Here is a 17,467-nt window from a genome sequence, read left to right on the forward strand (position 1 = left end):
TGTGACATAAAATAGGTCTTGCCTGAGAGACACTTATGTATCACTGAGACTACCGCTTCTCTGGAACAGGCACCTTATCCATGTGAAGCAGAGTTCCTTCCTAACGCAGTTCAAGTGCAACTTGAACAACTAGATGGGAAAAGGAAATTCATCTCCGGTTTGGCATCTGTCTATAAATGCTTCATCTCCGATGCCCCTGCTTACAATTATCAAGGGTACTATAACTTGTCAGAGATTTGGCATGCATGGCTAGAGTAAGTTTACAGTGTGTAAAACCGTGAATGTTGTTTATTATAGTAAATGTGTACAGCATCTGGCTTTTTATAAAGGCAAAACCAATAGAAAATTATAGTAATGAATAGTAGAAAGTTTACATGATGTAAAAAAAAATTTAACATGAATAACGTTCTTGCCAAAAATATATCTATTTTTTTTTTCAAATATAAGAATTGGAGATATAATTAACACAATGAAAATAAAGATGATGTGTGGATAACTAAGTTAAATGCACTTTGGAATGGTTGGAAAAAAGCAAGAGGCATGATTCGGGGTAAAGTTTTAGGCCCCCAACTGTTTAATACATAGTTTTCATTAATGCCTAGCATATCAACTATATGGACGACCAAGTATGCAGATGACATAAAAACTAGGATGTATAGTTACTTCAGCCAAGGATGTCAACAAATTTAATCAATATTTAAGCCAGCTTGATTTATGGCCAAAACAAAATGTGTGGAAAATTAATATGGGAAAGACGGGTGTCCTATTTTTTTTCTTTTTGCAGAAATCTATTATAAAGCAGATATAACATTGGGCCAAACGAGTAGGAGTATGGACAGAGTATAAAGATTCGAGTATCAGTGTTAGCAAAACCTCAAGGTTTGTGACACATGCTATGAATTTGAAAGTCAAGTCTATGAATTTGATAATGGTAATAAGGGATTACGTAAAGACTGCATATATCCTATGTTCATCCTATAAAGTACAATATACAATTTTGCATATATAGTAAAGGAGACTTTTATTACTTGAAGGAATTCTATGTACATTTACTAAGAGAATTCCTGGAATTACAAGTAAATCCTATCATTTTAGGCTAGAGAGTTTGGCCCTCTTTTCTATAAGTTACAGATAGATATGGGGTAAACCATGGTTGGCCTTCAAAGCTGTAACAAATGAACTTTGTTTGATGTTAAACACAGAATTACGTAACTCCTGTAGAGATACTAGAGGAGCAGTGCACACATAAATTAGAACAACGCAGAATGGTACTAAGAACAATATTTACCACAAGCAATAGCTCACGTATGGAATAGAGTACCATTACATATACGGCAAGTCAGTTCACTGTATTTGTTTAAAAAGCATCTTGATTCATAGGTGGATGACAAAGTCTATTCCCTGGTTAAGGAGTATAAAACTATTGAACTATGCTATCCAGGGTGTAAATGACACTTGTCCTTTAAGAAATGTGCTTAAGAAGAGGAGCTTGCATCACTGATCATGCGATTAATTACTTAAAAGTTAAATAACTGACTTATGAGTGTGTGGCTTTTTAAATCACCTGAAAGCTTGTTGAGTCACAGAATAAAATTTGTTTTATTGCTTTAGCATTTTCCTGTTTAATGAACTAAACTAGCATTTGAAGCTTGGTGCCAGTAGTAGTACAATCAAACACTCCATGCATGCAATAAAGGGGAGAGCAAATCTTCACTATTAATACATTTAAAATAGTTTCAAAGGTTCAAATTTTTAGGTTCATAGGTTGGTAACTAGGCTATCGGCCCAAGGGCCTATACAAGCCTGTAGCAGTAAAGGTTTGAACCTTCTCTTCATGTGTTACATACCTTCATACACTTTGGAAATGACAAGAGGTGCCTTGAAGGAAGTATCTAACAAAGTTGCCTTCATGTCCTCAGCAAACAGCATTAAGAGCAGTGAGAAGTGCTTGTGTATAGAAATGCATGAGTCTACTTCTCCTGAAGCACCTTCTGTCAACTTTGTAAACTACAAGAACCACAAAACTACTTGGAATGAAAAAGCAACTGCCTAGGTATTTATCTTCTCCTTCAACAGATCACCTGATTACTCTTTTACCATATGCTGTACTTCTACTGAGACATGAGTAATGAACTACAACATATGGGTAAAACAGCTCAGTACCTGCAGGGACAAAGTGACAGAAATGAAAACCCACTTCCTAAACCTGTCCAGGTTCCTAGATTCCTTGTCTTTGTTGGGGGAGGGGGCAAGGATAGTGCCCCGAGCAGTAGAAGCTCAGTACATGGTCACTGCAGACACAGCTACATCAGGTTTAAGAATCTCATTCCAAATCTTGAATCCCTCAGAAAACAGAAAATCCAATTCACCTTCTAGGGGAGAGGGACTACTACTATGATTTCCCCAGGGGATAGTTGTAACATTTTTAAGTATGTCAGCTAAATGTGGCACCACACAGGTCATCAGGGGTGAACAAGAAGGTGCAGTTTGTGCTGCACAGAATAGATAAAACAGCCTTAAGGGGAAATGGTGGAAGCCAATCCCCCTCATCATTATCCAGGCCCTCTGAAAGGTGGGAGGGATCCATGACTGGGTCAAGGTGCTTTATCGTGGCTAAATACACTTCTCTCTCCTCTTTAGTTCTTCAGAATCAAAATATCCTAAGGTTCTCCTGGCTGGGGTTGAGGAAAGAATATAAGAAAAAGAGCCAAGAAGCTGAGGTAATGGGATGGATTGCTGGGACTTTAAGGAAGGTGTGAGCAATTTGGTAGGTATTGCAAACAGATCCTTGATGGGGTCCAAGTGATGTGTGTTGACTACATCATCTAGAAGAATCTTCTGCTGCCAAGGTTGCTAATGCTGTACAAAACAGAGCCACAGACACGAAATATGAAAGTACACAAGTGGCAGACTCTGGGAACTCTGATACTGGAGCCCTTTACACTAGGAAAACCAAAACAGAAAATCCTACACTTAACAGTAGCCAGAATAGAATAAACCTAAGCAAACATGGCTGATATCACAAAATACAGTCAGAAAAACAGATGCTGGAGGAACCAGCGCCATAATAAGAAGAGCTAACAGAATTAGTGCCAGGATGTCTGAAGGCACCACCAATGCTGCAGACACTGGCAATGATGAAAAAGTGGTGCCTGAGGAGAAAGAACTGGATCCGGTATCCACAAATCAGACAGAAAAGGAGAGGTGATCTTGGATTTGCAAGTGCCCAAATGCCAAAATGTTTGTCAGTTTACTTAAATCTACAGCTGGGATCACTGGGGACTGACCCAAAGATCTAGGTGCTGTACACCTCAGAAAAGCAGAGGGGACCTGGGCAGAACTAGGGGATGTTGCAGTACTAGATTTCATAACTAATGTGGAGACTTTTTTAGAATCCCCCAACATTTAGCTAGCATCTTTAATGACTAACTTGAGGCAAATACTTCCCAGTGAAGAAGGATAAGAATCCATGTTGCCGGGAGCAGCCATATTTTCCAAAGTGCAGGCCAAGAAGAAGGATCCTAACCCTTGTGAAAAAAGTAGTTTTGGTGGAAATGAGTTTGAGAGAGAGGGTGAGTGAGAGAATGAGGAGAAACAGGAGCAGAAGTTTGTAGACAGTAATGCTCACAACGAAGGACTAAGAGTGAGTAAAAATGCCTGAAGTGCCTTTCTATAATCCCTTCTGGTGACAACACTGAATCCCATACAAATTCTTTAACAGCTAACATTGTGAAATTTCTCTAATCAATACAAACATTTAACATACCAGCCAGCAGGCAAAATGGCCCAGCAGACAGAAGTTGTTGTTGCATGGCAAGGTGGACTTATGCCCAATCACACAGAAAAAAAAAAAAAAAAAAAAACAGAAAATTTCACGGAAATGCAGAAAAAAAATGTAACTAATATACACAGGGAAGAAAAGCAGTAAAAACATGTCAAACTTACTGACAGGAATCTGGGAATCTAGGGATAGCTTTCAGAGCCAGTGCAAAGCATCACAAAAGAACTAGGGAGAAAGGGATGCATGGTGTGTTATGAAAAAAAACAAAAAAAAAACAAACAAAAGTGCCTGGGAGTTTGGGAAACGCATCTGCCAGTGCAAACAACCACAAGATAAGCAGCGCATCAAAGAACAACCAATTCTTATCAAATCCTTCTGATCTTTCTCAGTACTCTTTTTCCTTTTTGGTATGATACTGCCAACCCACATAATGATTGACATTTTGTTTTTATTAATACAAAATGCTAATCATTATGTGGGTTGGCAGTATCACCCTGAATTTTGTATAGCAAAATGACACACTTGTGTTATTCCTCCATACGTGCGAGTATAGGGTTAATGTGGCATGCCATACACTTCAGGGAATTTACATTAATTTGCATTAATGGACTTTTTCTCCATTGTGACACCCAAATATTTATGAATCCTGGCTCACATACTTCGAATGAACTCCTCTACCTACTTTACAGAGATCAGTAAATCTTCCTCTTTTTTGGGTCTACATCACTTAGTCAAACTTGGTAATCAAATACCTATTTGTCGACCCCTTTTTGTCAAATAAATAAATCGGCAAACAGACTTTTAATCCAAGTTTTTCCTAAACAAATCAATGGTAGGCCACCCTGGCGACCGCAAACAAAAAAGGTTGTGGCCCCCACACCCCTGCAACTGAATATACCAACTCGGAGGTTGCACTCCATTGGGGAAAAATCCAAATATAAAAACATTTTTCCACATAAATGCCTTCACCCTTGGTAGGCCTTGAATTTTGTGTGTGTAGTTCTATTGTACTTGATTATATTTTAATCACTGTTAATTTTAGCTATATTTTTATTTTCTAGTTATTTTACTTGTCACCACCTGCTCAGATACTTATAGAAAATGTTCATAAAAGAGTGTCGATAAGAATGGTCTGCTTACTTGGATATAAACTTTGCAAATGACTAAATAAATGGAAAATATTAATGTTCATATCCTAGTTCATATAGTTAAGTTTGGAAGTTCCTCACCAGCAAATGCATTCTAAATCTGCCCCAGTAATACCAAATTTCAGGAAATTCAGTACAATTTTCCAGGTACCACACATCTACCCTCATATAAACTTCACTTGTCTTATAGAAAGTTCAGCAAGTTAGAAAACGTCCTTAATTATAACAGACATGTATTATGACCTAGTTTATGCACTCAGGTCATGCATGGTGCCACTAGTAGTACAATCAAACACTCCATGCAAGCAATAAAGGGGAGAGCAAATCTTCACTATTAATACATTTAAAATACTTTCAAAGGTTCAAATTTTTAGGTTCATAGGTTGGTAACTAGGTTATCGGCCCTAGGGCCTATACAAGCCTAGCCATAACAATTCCCTGGATATTTCTTCCCACAGTATTTACTTCTCTGGACCCCTGTCTAGCAGGGCGACTGACATGATCCCCGGGGTGAATTTCCTATCTACCATCCAATCATCAAGGTTCCTTTTGAAGGGGGCCAAGGAGGCACTCTGTTTGGCATGTATGGGGAGTCTCTGGGTCAGGAATCTATCCCTCCAGCATGTTTTGTTCATTGTGATGACAAGGTTTAGATCCCTGGAGTGTGCAGCTCTGAGGGATTGGGATTTCTTTAAGTGGAGCATGTCCAACAGCTCAGGGTTTGATATGGCCTTGTATGTTAAGCAGAGATCGCCTCTGAGTAGACGATATGCCACAGAGTATAGCTGGAGTTTTCTACTTTCACACATCTAATAGTAGATATCTGACTATCACTCCAAATTAATACTTCTGGCTTGTGGCACTAGGCAGCAATGCTTCTGAATGAAAGAATGGCAGTTCATCCCTGTAAGACAGTTATCAATCTTTGGCATTTGGCTCAGTCTCTCTATGTACCCACTCAGCAGCAGCCCATCTGTAAGGATGAAGTACTGTTGTGTACACTTACCATAAATGTAGATGTTCGAGTGTATTCACTGTTGCAGTCATTACACTTGGGTTATCCTGCTGGCAGGCTACCCTCAGTCGGCCTGAATTCCAACGTCTAGGTCAGGCATCGGTTGCTGTCGCCTCTTCCCTGACATCAGTGCACCAGGGGTATAAAAGATGCAGCCTACGCCATTTTATTCAGTTTTTCTTGCCCCAGATGTCAGGAGACCCCAAAAGGGTATGCTAAAAATATGCCAATAAAACATGCATGCACCAAAATATATAATACCTTCATCTACAAGCAAATACACCACATAGGTTGCATAGAATAGAGAAGTGCAGATAAGTTGCAGCAGAGATATGGGGGGTGGTGGGTAGGTAACCTGGACTGCAACAGTGAATACACTCGAACATCTACATTTATGGTAAGTGTACACAATTGTACTATGTTCTTTGTGTTTCACTGTTGCAGTCATTACACTTGGGATGAATCCCAAATCTATGGTTGGGAAGCTGGAGCTAAATAGCATTAGGAGTGGCTAGGAGGCCCTGCAGAAATGCAGTGGCAAACCCTGCCCTGGATTTAGAGTAGAGTGGTAAATGATAGTGCTTTGTAAAGGTGTACACTGAACTCCAGGTAGCAGCCTCTAAAATGCCTTTGGTTGGTACTCCCCTGTGGAAGGTTGCAAGTGGCTGCTGCTCTGGTTGAATGTGGCCTAATGCCCTTAGGCACTGGCTTGGCATGTTGTGAGTAGCAGAAACTAATGCAGTGGCCTATCCACTTTGAAATAGTCTGCTTTGAGATAGCCTTTCCTTGTGATCCTGCAGCATATGCCACTAGTAGTTGCTCTGTCTTTCTGAAAGCTTTGGTTCTGTCCAAGTAGAAGTGTAGCTGTGTATGTCCAAAGAATGTAGAATTCTCTCCCACTTATTCTGTGGGTTTGGATAAAAAGTAGGCAGATGAATAGTTTGGTTAAAGGCCACACTGGACACTACCTTAAGCATAAATGTCGGGTTTGTCCTCAGAGAAACCCTGTCTGAATAAAAAAATTATAAAAGGTTCCACAGCCATGAGTGCCTGTAGCTCTGTATCTTGCAGAGGTTATTGCTAGGAGCAGAGCTGTTTTCCAAGATAAAAAACTTTATATCAGCTGTAGCGGCTGTGTCAAAAGAAGGCAGGGTGAGTTTTTCCAAAACATAATTGGAGGTCTCATGCTGGTATTGGTGATCTCCTGCCTTAACAAGGGATGAGAAAAGATTGGTGGCTCTGTATTGTAATGAGCCGAAATGGCAGAGGCATGAATTTTAATTGATGAAAAGGATAGGCCTTTGTCCAGCATCTCAGTTAAGTATTGCAAAATCTGAGGAATATTTGGTACAGCTGTGTCAATTCCTTGTGCCTGGTTCCAAACACAGAATCTCTTCCATTTTCCAGCGCAAGATGTTCTGGTACTAGGCCTTCTGGCCTCCAAAATGACATCCATTACAGCTTTAGTGAGAGGCGCATTTTGTATCACTACATTATCCGCCATGCTGCCAGATTTAAGGTCTTTAGCTGGTTGTGCAGGATCCAATTGTTTTGTTGAGATAGTAGATGAGGTATTTGAGGCAAGGTCCAAGCCAGGCATTGAGACAAGTTCCTTAGGACTGGATACCAGTGCTGGCGGGGCCAGTCTGGGGCAATGAGTACCATCTTTGGCTTCTCTTGTCTGACCTTTAGGAGTACCTTGGGGAGGAGAGGCAGTGGAGAAAAGGCATATACTGCTAAGCTTTTCCAGCTGAAAGATAAGGCATCCACTTTCCATGCTTGCCTGTGATAAGTCCTTGTGCAGAAACTTTTTAGTTGGTAGTTGTGAGGAGAGGCAAATAGATCTATATCCGGGCATCCCCATTTCCTTGTTATCATGTTGAAGACTTGTGCATCCAATTTCCACTCGTGGGGATCCATGAGGTTTCTGCTTAGTTCGTCTGCCAGAGTATTTATCTTGTCTGGCAGGAATTGTGCCTGCAGATTTACTTGGTAAATCAATGCTGTCTCCCACAAAGTCAAGGCTAGTCTGCAAAGCGGGTAAATGAGTGCCTCCCTGCTTATTTATACACCACATGACCATGGTGTTGTCTGTCTAGTAGTAGTTGTCCCGGATGAAGTAGGTCCTTGAAGGCTATCAGGGCATTCTGAACAGCTAGCATCTCTTTTTGATTGATATGTAGATGCATTTGGTTTGCGGACCATGCGTCTTGAATAGATCTTCCTGCCATGTGGGCCCCCCAGGCATAATCTGATGCATCCATTGTTAATGTCTGCCTGGCTAGGGGTAAAGTGAATGGCTGTCCCTTGTTCTGGTGACAAGCCTTCACCCACCAACGAAACCCCTGTTGCAGGCAGGGAATGAGGGTAATTATTGTTTCCAGGCTGTGGCAATGTTGAGTCCAAACACTTTTTAGGTACCACTGAAGTTCTCTCATATGCCGTCTTGCATATGGAATTAGCAGAATGCAGGATGCCATGAAGCCCAAAGCCTGCAGAATTTTTCTTGCAGATAACTGGGCCTTTGTTGCCAACAAGTTGAAATAAGTAGTCAGTTGCCTTTGCTTGTCTGGCGTGAGATAAGCCATTTGGGCGGTTGTATTTAAGCTTGCACCCAGGAATATTATCTCTTTGAGAGGATACTAGGTTTGATTTCTTTTCATTGACTGTGTACCCTAAGCCTGTTAGAAATCTCTTTACAAACGTCAGATGCTGTAGTAGTATGTCCTTGTTCTCTGCTTGAATGAGGCAGTCGTCCAAGTAAGGATATATTTGTATTCCTCTTTGTCTGCAGAATGCAATTACTGGTGCCAGGCACTTTGTGAAGACCCTGGGCGCAGTAGATAAACCAAAGGGCAGTGCAGAGAATTGGTAGTGCATTGAGCCAGCTTTGAATCTGAGGTACCTTCTGCATGTTTGTCTGATTGGGACATGCAGGTAATGCCTCTTTTAGGTCTAAAGTCACAAGCCAAGCCTTTTTGCCCAGCATGGGCAAAAGTTGCTGTACAGTCAACATTTTGAATTTTGGTATATCCAGAAATGTATTTAGAATAGATAGGTCCAGTACTGGTCTCCAAGTCTTGCCCTTTCTTGGTACCAAGAACAGTCTTGAATAAAAACTGTGTCCCTGCTCTTGCTCTGGTACTTGTCGAATGGCCCATGTCCATGAGGGATGAGACTTGCTTTTGTGCCTCTGCCCATTGATGTTTTGGCAGGTCTGGCCAACCGTTTGTCCTTGGCAGGGTATGGAAGCGAAACTTGTAGCCCTGTGACACTATGTCTAGGACCCATTTGTCCTGGGTTATGTGCCAGTTTTGAGAAAAAAGTGCTAGTTTTCCCCCTAAAGGTTCTGCCAGAAGATACGTGCTTGGTGCAGGCAGGGGGGAAGTCACTGGGACTGTTTCCTGTATGGCTATGATTTGTCTTCTCCACTTTTGGAGGTAGAAGCACCCCATTGTTTAGACCTGTACGAACCTTGGGGCTGGGATCTGCCTCTTGGGCATCTGCATCTTCCTCTTGGGCGTCTGTATCTGCCCCTTTGTGGTCTGTCTGACACTGGAAAGGACCAATTCTTTGTAGGCCAGTGTCTGCTAAATCTTGGAGGCTAAACCTGTAAGAAATCCTTAACCGTTTGCATAGATTTAGCTTTGTCCTCCATTTTCTTTAACACCTCTTCTGCTTTAACACCAAACAAAGTATCATGCTGTAATGGGGCATCTAATAATTTTGCTTCGACATGATCAGGCAGACTTTTTTTTCCTTTAACCAAGCATGCCTCCTGATGGCAGAACCCGTAACAGCCGCTCTGCAAGAGGCCTCCAAAGAATCAAAACCACATTGCAAAGTATGCTTTCCAACTTGTTCAGCTGCATGCAATAAATCCTGCATTTCTTTGTTTTCTGCACATTCAGAATTTGTCAACATTTTCTGTTTAAGCAGTGAGATAACATATTGCTGGTATTTGAGCATATGAAACTGACAATTTAAAGCCCTTACAGCCAAGGCAGCAGAAGTGTAAACCTTTTTTCCCCATCTGTCCAATGCCCTAGAATCCCTGTCAGAGGGGGTAGGGTTTTTTGCAGCGGAAGCCTTGACCCCCTTTGGGACCTGGAGAGATTTTCTGGGTCAGCAGCAGGGTTTTTGAAAAGGAATTTACGAGAGTCAGGAACCCTGTAGTACCCGTTTGGCTCAACAGGAGCTGGAGGTAAGGAGTCAGGGGTCAAACTGGACTCTGAAAATACATCAAAAATGTCTAACACAGGTGGAATAGCTAGGGGCCTGTGTTGTGGTAGTAAAAGGAAGTCTCTGAGCCTTTTCTTAGATTCTGAAAAATCTTGGCTCTACCAGTGGAAATGCTCCCTCATGGTATGCAAGGTTTCCCCAAAAGAGTAATCCTCAGGAGGAGAGGGTGAAGGGATAAATTCTTCTGCATCAGAATCCTCATAGGGAGGAAGACACTATTCCTGATCAGAAGGGGAATCAGATGAAATGGAAACCTGATCTGAAGATTCATATTCTGCCTCTTGCCTAGGCCTTTTATCAGGTGGGGGATGGGAACCCCTGGATCAAAGTAATTAAGCCTTCGGCCATTTTGAGCATCTGTTTTTTGGGCATGGAGGCCTGTCCATGAGACTGTTGTACTTGTTTCTTTGTCTTTAAGGGTGCTTTAGTCTTTGCCTTTGAAGCTGAAGTCGTTTTAATGTATAATTGAGTTGGTCTGAAAACACCCTCAGAAACTGACGCCTGCTCAGCGGCTTCGGACCCATCTGAGGGAATAGTCTCCGAAGGTCCAATACCTTGAGCCTCCAGCGGCCTAGGCGACTCCATGTGGGAGTCTGTAGCGGCCTGCGGGTCTAAAGTAACGGGCGTCAGGGGCTGCGAAGGCGCCTCACTGAGAACCAGCGACTGGCTTAGAAGAAGCCTCATCGTCGGTTTTGGACCTCGGATGCCTGTCCTTTCCTTTTTCTTTGCGTTTCTTGTGAATTCCAGTAGTCAGATGGTTATCCGACGACATTGTATAATTAAATCTTCTGCCAAAATAGTGTAATGCAAAATCGTACCGATGCTTAATAGTGCGTCGGTTAAATCTAGCACAAAACAGACAACTAGCAACGTCGTGGTCAGGGCCTAGGCAAGGAATACAGTAAGAATGAAATTACTTAGGAGGTATTTGCTTCCCACAAGAAATACAATTATTAACTTTTTCTGACATCGGTCTGGAGCAAGAAAAAAGTTTCCCCAACGGAGTACTTCGCTTTTAATGAAGACTTCGGATCTGAAATTTGAACACGAAAATCTCAGGAGTCGGCCGACCAGCACTTGCAAACTGCTTATGCTTCGGGCACCGCGCAGCAAGAAAGACGGAATAAAATGGCGTCGGCTGTATCTTTTATACCCCTGGCGCACTGTCAGGGAAGAGGCGACAGCAACCAACGCCAGACCTAGACTTTGGAATTCAGGCTGACTGAGGGTAGCCTGCCAGCTGGATAACCCAAGTGTAATGACTGCAACAGTGAAACACGAAGAACATCCATATGTCACCTTGTGACAGTCGCATTTCAGTGAACATTAATTAGAATACAGTTTGGCATTAACAGCTTGAACACTTCTGTTGTATCTCTTTTATCATATGTCCCACTTATGGAAGAAGGTATCTCATACCACACAGGGAAAAAAATTACTTCACATTAAACAGTCTAGATAACTTAACAGCACTCTCACGAAGTTCACTAGATCAACCACAGCTTCTCATTAAAAGAGAGACTGAACATTAAGAACAGTCTGAAGAAGTCCGAGAGAGACAGACATGAAAAAGCACTTACTGTGGTGATACTTATTAAAATAAAATGATTTTATTTAGGTTGACAGACATTTTATTCTTTTATTTATAACTTAAACTGCCCGAGTACTGGACCATAACCCACCACATAAAAAGGCACATGTGAATTACAATATAAATATCTACTGGCATTGTGGCCAGAATGCAAGGTTATTTCACTTTCAGAATGGGATGCTAAAGACTGACACAATAATCTTCCCCAACATATACGTGTAACAAATACTGCACTACAAAGCATATTCAGCAGTAGCAGCTGACAATCAAGACCTTAAGAAAGAAAATGGCATGTACTATGTAATTAGCAAAACCAAAACTACCACCTGCTTCTAAAAATCAGTGCAGAAGGTCAGCGGGACTAGCTGATGTACCGAAATTCAACTGCTTATGTATGGGGCTTCTGCCAATCTCAAGACTGGTTAAAAAGTGTGACTGCTCATGTCATGGAAGCAGGGAGGGTACACTTAGTGGACCACAAGCCCTTTCCTTGGCAGAGTTTCTTACAAGTAGACCATTACATAGTTTATAAGTGCTATGGAAAAGTAGAAGACGGGTCAAGGGAAGAGCAGACATAACAGTAGCGGCAGACAAAATGCTTACAGAACTGCAAACAAAATGCTTACAGAACTCCACATATAGCTGAACCTGCCCCAACAGATTCAGGTGACTGCACTTTGTCAGCCCTTTTCCTTCCCTCTCAATTTCCCCTACCCTGGATACTACCTGTGAATCTGCTTTAAAGACAGTTACAGATGGCAGCAGCTTTCAGGTATATGACATATTTCATTATTTGGTAATCTCTAAACAAACCCTTAAATGTAACAAAAGAGGCTGCATGGATTTTCTGCACTGTGTGCACTGCTACAAGCAGCAAAACTATTCTACAGCTAATTTCCTGCAGACAAATGGGCTTAATATTCCTTATAAAGCATAGATCTGAGCTAAAAATCCAATGCACAAAAGACAAAAGCAAACAAGAAAATACATACATAAATAAATGTAAAGATACACGTCTCACCTGAATGGAAGTCTGCAATAGAGACAAAAACTTCTCATGAACAGATGCAGTCACTTCAGGCTGTAGATTGTAGAAAGACTGATAACAGTGAGCGAACCTCTGAAAGCTACAAAATGAATAAAAAAACAACATCATTAGGCCAAAGCATTTAACATGCATTTCTGAAATGAAATGAAATCTAGTCTGGTTTTAACCAAAGAGGTCCATTTCTCTAGCACTAAGAAATCTGAAAAAATGTCCAACAAGGAAAAAAAATGTGTTAATAGGATAAGCCAACTGGACACTCAATCTCTTCTCAAGGCAACCAAGGAGCGATGTCTAGTTGTTAGGTGACTTGCACAAACATCATAATAAACTAAATAAAACAACATCAAAAACAAATAAGCACGATAAAAGAAGGAAAGGGAACTCCAGACTAGCAGCCCAGAATGAGGGGCATGACGAATTATACAAGGTGGACCTTTTCCTTACAGCAAGTATAAGACTTTCTATATGACAAAAACAGGCCCCTCTTCAGTAATAACAGGAGAGAGTGCCAAGCAACAAGCAATTTTCCTGAGTACATATCTCTATGGGAAAATCACCTCCAAATTGTAGTGGCAACAAAAGGGGAACTACATTTAACTGTGTTAAAGTACTGATCTAAAAGGACTTACTTCAGGCTCAGTCCAGGAGCACTTTCTAGTTAGGTAACTGGGTCAGACAAATGGAATCAAACACAGAACTGCTGCAGCATATATATATATATATATATATATATATATATATATATATATATATATATATATATATATATATATATACACACATATATATATATATATATATATATATATATATATATACACATATATATATATATATATATATATATATACACATATATATATACACATATATATATACATATATATATATATATATATATATATATACATATATATATATATACATACATACATACATCAGCCATAGTCTTAAACCTCTGTGCCAGACCTAATCCTAGCAATAATATTCAGCTTACAGCATCTTGTGAAAGTATTAACAAAGGACCATGTATATGCTGCAGAGATATCATCAAAAAGGCATTACAGAAAAAGGTGGTTGAAGTCAGTACAAAGTGAAGTGGCCTTCCGTGTTTATCATGACAAAACTTTTACACACCCATTAGATAATGCCAGTCTATTACTCTTTGCCCTGGTCTAAAGTTCCTGAAGGAAACCAAAAGTTACCCTTTCCCATGTCATTCGTCAACATAAATCAAAGCTGCCAGTGATTTTTTGGAAGGAACCTATCACCAGAGGAAATGGATAAAAGTTTGTGGAGTCCAAGGGGGCATTTGTGGACCAGAACATATTTGGGCTGACATCTCACAGGATGAAGGTAACACAGTAGTAGCTCTTGCACTCTTTGCAGTGGGCACAGATCTACACAGGACACTGGTTTGCCCTACAGACGGAAGAGTTTCCAAGCAACTGAACTGCTAGGGGAAAGAGACCATTTGTGGGGTCATCAATAGACAGCTGTGCTTGCAAGGGGAATTGGAATATGATAGGAGATGAGAAAATGTTGAGACCGAATATCCCACTGTCTGACTGCTGCAGCTTCCAGCACAACAGTTTCTGTATTACTGCACCTGAACTACCACTGCGAGCCCATCATGTAGAGCCTTGCATAAGGCACAATACTATGGCAGCTGTCAAACCATAATGTTTTAAGACGTACCTCCACTGAAACACAGCTGGACACAACAAATTTAGACACAGTAGACTGAAGGGTTGCAGAACTCCATATGTTGAGGTAAACACATCTGATGCAAGTACATGGCAGACTGTGCTAATGCAAACCCAATAAATATCAGAACTTGAAATGGCTGAAAAATGCAACTTTGCACAAAACTTTGATCCTCAGGAAATTAACAACTTGAGCAAAGACTCACTGGACAAGGTCACAATCTCTACTGATGGAGCAGCAAGAATTCACCTGGGGGAACAGGCTGGAGAATCCCCCTCATCCCACATCCTCTACAGCAGATTTCTCAAGGAACTCAAGGTACTCAGATTTTGCATACACAATTATGGAACTCACTGGTGGGTGGGAGGGCAGCAGATTTCTCAAGGAACTCAAGGTACTCAGATTTTGCATACACAATTATGGAACTCACTGGTGGGTGGGAGGGCACTCAGAGGCATAAATCTAAAGCTACACATACTGAAAATAGGAACAAAGACCCTTGAAAAATAGGAATATCCAGCTAAAAGTATAAAATGCGAATACCAAATTGCACACAGCTTTTTCCACTTCCTGTAGTAATGTGGGATACTACTAGGAAACGTGTTTAAAAAACAAGAGTGCAACAAAATGATGGAAAAATATAAGCATACTATCAAAGAGGCAGTGTAAAATCTGCAAACTTAATAAACTGCACTGAAAAATCCTACCACATAAAGTAATTTATTTTTTCTTCAGAAAAATGTGTCCTCTTATTTTAAATTGCTGTAGCCACTAGTATGGTTTTCTGCATACTAAATGGTTTCAAAAATCACATGTGATAAGAAGATTCAGAAAATTGTGCGAAGAGGTAAAACAAGCCTAAAAAATAGGGACATGTTAAATCAGGCCTGAAAATAGTAACATTCCTCTGAAATAGAGTTGAGCGGTGAGGAGGAAAAGGGTCTTTTCACTGGAGGTCTGTCAGGGATAAGCTTCTCAAGGCCCAACAGATTGCTCTGTTGCTGATGCATGGACAGGCCAGAAGGCCCCATATATTGGGGTAAACACATCTGATGCAAGCTTCAGTACCAGGAACTTAGACAGCACTAAGGGAGGTACCAAAAAGTATCAATGAATGGGTACGTGACCTTGTCCCCCAACATTAGTAACCAAACTGGAATCCTAGAGATCAACAGCAACTCTGACACAGAGTAAATAGGCACTGAAGAAAATGCTGAAAAGGTTGACAAGCATTAACACCAACATTAGCATGGGTAGTATTGCCATCTGTAGGGCCGATGTCAAAGCTGCAGAAGTTTGTGGCATGGATGACATCCCCAAGATAAGTGCGGGATAATGCACTATTGAAAGTTGGCAAGGTTCCAACAACATCGTACAGATCAGTGAGAGGGTGCATGGTGACTGACATCAGCTACAAGAACTATACCAGCAGCAACAACACTGACAATGCTGAGGATTATTGTGGTGAAACCTCAGAACAAGAAAGTCCCTGCACTTCGGAATGAATGTAGCTGAAGAGACAGCATCAGATTACCTGCTCTGAGCCTGGACAATGTCCCCTGCAGGCCTGTCAGTATTTGAAAGGGAAAGCAAGACAAGACGTGGGGCAGTGATGGCTGTAGCCAGTCTGGTGGGTCACTGCTGAGTTAGTGAAGCCTACTTCGCTCTAGATACTCCAACTACAAATATGGCACCACAAGGTCTTGCATACACCGGCCGTACTTTTAACAATTTTGCTGACAAGCTCAAATACCACAAGAAGATGAGGAGAAAGACAGACCTAATAAGAAATAGACATGGAAGGGTGAAGGAAAGTTGACGCTTGCAGGCTTAGACAGATCAGTGCCATTAGTAGAAGCCTGGAATGAGGATCTTCATGATTCACCAGATCAGTTTGTAAACTTTATCTTCGTTGCATAATTTCCCAACAGCGATATAGGTTTCACCTGGCATTTCCTCATTGATGGAACTCGAATATTTTTATAATGTTCTACTACTGTTATTACACTCTACCACTGTCTGTATACTGTATTTTTGTTGTGAAATATTTCACCTTGGCTATACCTGTAAAAGTGCATTTACAATTTACTATGCAGTAAAGAAATACAAAATAAAAAAAAAGATTCTGGTGCATAAGCCTATAGATGTTCTTTTGCTTAATTCAGAAAAAATGGAGGTACAACCACCAGACATCTGACAGAATAATATGACTCCACAAAAAAAGACCAAGGCATAATTTTAAAGTCCTAATATTACAAAACCTGGCTAAGGATACAAAGAGAGGGAGAACTTACACTAGTTAAAGAAAGCGGTCTAACAGAGCAGCCTACAAGAACAGAACCAGTACAAAGAAGGGACTTGCATACAAATACTCCAGTCAGGAAGCGATGCAAAGCAGAGCAGAGACTAAGTGGCTAGCTAGACAAAGTGCTGAATGGGTGTACTTGAAGGAAATACAATTAGGAACCATGTAAATTTCAAAACTCGAGCGGAATTCTAAACCTTTCCTCAAGCTGAAATAGAAAGCCACAGGAACCAAGAATCATAAGTGGCAGATATGCGATGGGAGAGGGAGATGCAATGTTTCATACCAGGGTAGTCAGAGGAAGAAACCGTATAGGACCAAAATTCTAAAAACATTTCTCTCTGTAAGATAGAAAACTCAAAGGGGAGACTGAGTAAAGAAAAAGGTATAAAATAGAACATAAACCCTTTGCAGAAAGACAGTAACCAAAAGACAGTAACCAAGAGATGAGAAAGCGAGACAGAGGGAGAGCAACATAGATTAGGCAAAGTATATAACAAGGGACAAAATTTAACAGAATCCTAACATTTCTATTGAGCCAAACTACAATAATTGTAAACAAAAGGAAGAGGGTTCATGAAGAAAGTGGACAAGAACAATTAGATAAAGCAGAGAAGGCAAGTGATACCA

At 40.8% G+C, this 17,467-nt stretch overlaps 1 protein-coding gene across 2 annotated transcripts in view; it reads right to left on the reverse strand.

Annotated features, from left to right (window-relative positions):
- Window positions 1–17,467, reverse strand: part of LOC122808741 (polyamine-modulated factor 1-like) — a 252,245-nt gene that overhangs the window by 216,259 nt on the left and 18,519 nt on the right. For both annotated transcript variants that reach the window (XM_044079747.1, XM_044079748.1), the window contains exon 2: window positions 12,799–12,904. In XM_044079747.1, the coding sequence (XP_043935682.1) occupies window positions 12,799–12,904 (106 nt within the window). The remainder of the gene's footprint in view (window positions 1–12,798; window positions 12,905–17,467) is intronic.

This window comes from Protopterus annectens, chromosome 8.part0 (genome assembly GCF_019279795.1).
Source record: "Protopterus annectens isolate FY-2018-M chromosome 8.part0, PAN1.0, whole genome shotgun sequence".
Lineage (NCBI taxonomy): Eukaryota > Metazoa > Chordata > Ceratodontiformes > Protopteridae > Protopterus > Protopterus annectens.